Raw genomic sequence first — 5201 nt, forward strand, 5'->3', positions numbered from 1 at the left:
CCGCTTTATTTTTGGACACCACATTTCTAGGCCTCACACTCCCACATGTCTTTCTTATTTTTGTCGGCCAATGCCCCTTTAATTATTCCACCACATATTATTTATTTATTTATTCCAATTCACCTTTTCCCCCTTTTTTAAATAATTAATATTTATCTTTTAATCTGCACGGGGAGGGAGTGGAAAGAAATTTCTTCCATTAGATAAACAGGGTCGGGATAAAGATTATCTTCCTCATCCCTACCTACAATCCCGCCAAAATCCCTATCCCGTTCAATTTTTATACTAATCTACTCTTACACGAAAATCGTGAAGAATTATCTCACTCTTACGTATATAAGTAAACGTCATAGATCTAGTTTAGGAGAGGAGAGCGGGAGAGACCCTAAATACATGTAATTACATAAATGCCCTTATAGGTATTTGGATAATTGTCTAATAATATGAGGGTGGTTGGAATTAATGAAAGATGGGATACTTGGATTAAGGATTGGGCCTATGGAATAAAAGTAGTATTGAAATTGGGCCTTCGATTAAATTTATGGGCTTGTCAGCAACTACGGCCCATTCAATACATTGTCGGAGTATTTTCGATTTTTACTAGAATAAGTAATTTTTAATTATACTCAAAATTAATTGATACAAGAGAAGTAACACGTGTCGAATGTGAGGTCTTTTCATCTTTTGGAAGGACGGAATGGTCGGTTTAAATTCTTAGATCAGGTCCTAACTTTAGAACGAATGGACGTGAACATGAGATTCTATCCTAAAATTAGTTGATAACGAGAGGAGTAATTCGTATATTTTTATAAAGAATGTGAGGTTTCTTCATTTTTGTGATGCGGGATTCTCGAGAACGAAGGCTCCCGTCCCATATAAAGAAAAAAGATAATTTTTTTAAAAGAATTTAAAAAAAAAAAAAAAAAAAAACTCTAGTGGAAAGTCAAAGGAAGGTCAAACTCTTTGATCATGAAAATGGAACAAGGAAAATGGAACAATGGTTGACTTTTTCCCTAATGGATTGAAGCCAATTGAGACCTTTTTATAAAGTGGTAAGGACATGAGTTGACATGATTATGATTGTAAATATGGGTTGAGAACTCGAACTCAAATCAAAATTGGCTACTAAAAAAGTTGTCTTTATCCACTAATTTCATAAGAATACTCGAATACTAATCTAAAAAAATGTTAGATAAACGACCCGTTCTATTTAAATTACGTGTCAAATGTCTATCAATTCAACTTATTATTAGAGATTCATTTTTTCCATCATAAATCAGTGTTAATACAGCTTGTTCGATAAAATAATAGTTGAAAAAACTACCTTTTACGGAAAAATTATGTCAAAAGAGAAAAATCCTATGAATAAAGAAGAAAATGAATCGAAGGAAGGCTCCGAATTAATCATGTCAAAATTTTGACTTTCGAATCGTGGATTAGTGATATATATTTGATATATGATATTATGTGATTTATAATGAAACCTTCTCATTATAGTATGTAATCCAATTTTGATTTCGTTTAATAATTTTCAAATTGAAATGATTGTAGGAAAAAAAAGTCAACTTTAAAAGTCAACTATCGATCATAAAAGTCACACCAGATTTGACCAATGTCACTAGGAACTCTTTGTTCCTTAATCTTAATTACAATTTTTTAAAATAAAATATCGTAAAACTCATCTATCACATCTACGATTATTGCTTAATCTTCAAGTTTTTGTCTCCCAAAGATTTAAATCATGAGCTCGTGATCATACCCGTTGCAGGCCATCAATGGAAGAGCCTCGAGATTGGCTTTGATATTCATTTTTAGGGTTTTATTATGTCCATTGTCAGCCTTGTAGCCTCTTGCTTGCCTTCCAAGTCCTCCTTGCTTCTCAATCCATTCTTAATTATGATTATCATTATCATTATTATTCTAAATCTTCTAAGGTTTAGGCTATTCGATTAAAATTATTTTAATTCAATTTAAACATAGCTCAACTCGATTAAAATTATTTTAATCCAATTTAAACATAGCTCAACTTACTAAAAATAAAGATTTTCTTTGATTTGATATTGGTTTGGAATAAAAAATAACAATACATCATAAAATATAATCTCTCCCAAAGCTCAATACTTTGTGTATCCCAAAAAAGAACCTGCAACCATGCATGCAAGAACAAGAACTGATGAAGAACAGGGAGAGATCCATATTTAAAAGCTGGAGACGACAAAAACAGATCCAAAACAAATTAAAATATGTACAAAAATCCAACTTTTTGTAATTAATATTGGGGTTTATGAGGCAGCTTGATGCAAATGAGGAAATGGCAAGATCCTCGCCTTGTTTGCAAGGCATAGAGTGGCCGGGTTGGGGGCGGTGGTGGCGACGGTGACGGTGGTTTTGGTGGCAATGGAGGCAGCGGGAGTGGCGGTGGCGACGCGCTCGCACGACGGACACATGGTGAGAGTGGTGGCCGGAAGCTGCATGTAAAAGGGCTGAGATGTTTTTAAAGCTCTTAATTCTTGAAGCTCCTTTTGTAATCTTCTGTTCTCTTCTGTCAATGTCTCACAACATCTCCTTAAATACTCACAATCTACTTCTGTCTGCTTCAACTTTGTCCTACAACATCAAATAAAAACATCAAATATTTGGTGTTTTTAATGAAACCCAATTCTCATATTGTCCACTTTAACCATAAATTCTAAATTCTCGTGGCAATATAAATGTATTTCTTAATATTGTCCTCGGGTGACTCTTTTCCAGAAGACCTCATATCAATAGAGATGTATTCCTTATTTATAAATCTACGATCATTCCCTAAATTAGCTAGTGTAAACTCCCTCCCAATAATCTTAGACACCCAGAACCCAAAAAATTTATACCTCATATCAATACAGATGTATTCCTTACTTATAAATCTACGATCATTCCTTAAATTAGCTAGTGTGAACTCCCTCCCAATAATCCTCGACACCCAGAACTCGAAAACAAAAATTTATACCTCATATCAATAGAGATGTATTCCTTACTTATAAATCTACCATCATTCCCTAAATTAGCTAATGGGAACTCCCTCCCAACAATCCTCAACACCCAGAACCCGAAAACAAAAATTTATAACGTACCTAGCTCTTCTATTTTGGAACCAAACTTCCACTTGTCTTGGTCGGAGGTTGAGCTGCTTGGCTAGTGCTAGCTTCTGCTTCTACAAATTGTAAAGGGAAGCATTAGGGTCTCATAATTTACAAAAAGGGTTTTAAAAATTAAAGGGTTTTGCTTACTGGATTGAGAGTGCTATGTTCTTTGAAGCTTTCTTCAAGAAAAGCCGATTGATCTTTAGAAAGTCGAAGCTTTTTTCTCGCAGACCCATTTTCTTCATCGTCGCTGATTCTTGAGGAAGCTCTGACCCCAAAATCCATCTGAAAAGACGAAACCGTACTGTTCGGAGATGACAACGCCGCCGTAACCGCCGCCCTGTCTTCTGTCTCCTCCGCAGCCGCCACCGCAGGGCGGCGGTTTACATCCAGCGCTACCCTTTCCTCTCCTTCTGGGATTACTGCAAGAAGAATAAAAGTAACATAAAGATCATTTTTTTATGATAAAGTTTCGATTTTTAAAGGAAACCCATGAAGGGGAGTGTGTTTACAGTGATCGGAAAGCCATGGAAATCGGAGATGAGAAGAACGAGGAACAGGAGCTGAAGGAAGAAGTTCCAGCTGAACCGGCGGATCCGAACCGGAAAGAACCATTTTCCGATCATGATTATCATCTTCTTCTTCATCGTCGTCGTCATGAACCGAACCAGAAGGTGAACCGGAAGCGGAATCATGAGCCAAACCAACACAAAACCCTAAAGCCATTAGAGAGGAAGAAGAAGAGGAGGAGAGCTTAGAAACTCCATTGGAGAGAAACCCAAATGGCTTATTGGAAATGGGCGCATCGCCGAGGCTCAAAGCCAACTCCATTGCCAAAGGAAGAAGGAAAGAAAGGCAGAGTTAAAAGGAAAGAAGAAGGGGAAGTGGGTTTTTAAATGCGAGATGAATTAATTAAAATTAAAATTAAAAAAAACATCTTTTTGTTTGGTTTTTTTTTTTTTTTTTTTTTTTTTGAGATGGAAGAGTGAGATTGACCGACAAAAGAAGATTGAGAAGTGCACGTGAAAATATTAAATTATACAGCGGTTCATACACGAGACTTGAGAGAGAGAGATATTAAAAATTAAAAAAAAAAAAAAAAAAAAAAGTATTGGGACATTTACATATCTCAAGTGGGGTATTAATCAGAGCTGACAACGTTGAATGTTTATGTTCTGTTCATAGACATTTACAAATGGGTTAATAATAATTTCATCAAATATTTCCCTTTTCTTCTCCGGAGGGAAACCAAACATTTTGTTATAGTCTCTAATAGACACGTTTTAAAACATTAAGAGAAACCCTTGAAGGAAAATCCAAAAAAGACAATACTCGGAAATGAAAAACATTCCTTATAGGATATAAAATATCTCATAGCAGAGAGAGAAAGTTTTTTAAAGAAAGCTTAAAAATGACAATATCTGCTCGCGATGAGCTTAAACTGTTACAAATGACATCAAAGCTAGACACACTAGACAGTGCGCCAGCTAGAATTGTAAGATCTCACATGAGTTACAGAGGATAACGAAACATTACTTATAAGTGTGTGGAAACCTCTCCCATTTTAAAATCTTTAAGGGAAAATTTAAAGAAAACAGTATCGACTGACGGTAGAATTACGTTGTTATAATTTATCCATACGAGTCCTTATAAAAAAAAAACATGCACATTATTTATGTATATGTAGTAATTATCGATTAAAGTCAAACATACCAATGTTGAGCGTGAAATTTGGAGTATTTAACTTTTTTAGAAAATAAACTACCTAATATTTATATAATTTATTAAATTGGTTTATGAAATATAAAATTTAAAAAAAAAAAAATCTTTTTCTTTTCTAAAATTATTATTTCCTCTTTGTGGTCCAAGAAAATAATTTTCCAAAAGAAATTATTTATAGTTAGCTTGGCTTGGTTCCCAAACTAGTAAATACAAATATATTCTATGTCAATAAATTAATGCGAGAGGATAAAAACATCCAAAACATTAATAACATTATTATTTCCATCATTTATTTCACCCCATTATTCAATTTTAAATTTCAAACCTAAAATTCATCCAATAATTATAATAATAATA

At 34.1% G+C, this 5201-nt stretch overlaps 1 protein-coding gene across 1 annotated transcript; it reads right to left on the reverse strand.

Moving 5' to 3' along the window:
* Window positions 1-2038: 2038 nt before the first annotated feature.
* On the reverse strand, window positions 2039-3995 carry LOC111791220 (homeobox-leucine zipper protein HAT14). The gene is made up of 4 exons (XM_023672481.2): window positions 3635-3995; window positions 3270-3544; window positions 3114-3193; window positions 2039-2607 (listed from the first exon to the last, which is right to left on the reverse strand). The coding sequence occupies exons 1-4, from the start codon at window positions 3951-3953 to the stop codon at window positions 2283-2285; spliced, it is 999 nt and encodes a 332-aa protein (XP_023528249.2). The 5' UTR covers window positions 3954-3995; the 3' UTR covers window positions 2039-2282.
* Window positions 3996-5201: the final 1206 nt, after the last annotated feature.

Source organism: Cucurbita pepo, chromosome 3 (genome assembly GCF_057944985.1).
Source record: "Cucurbita pepo subsp. pepo isolate OVF chromosome 3, ASM5794498v1, whole genome shotgun sequence".
NCBI classification, from domain to species: Eukaryota; Viridiplantae; Streptophyta; class Magnoliopsida; order Cucurbitales; family Cucurbitaceae; genus Cucurbita; species Cucurbita pepo.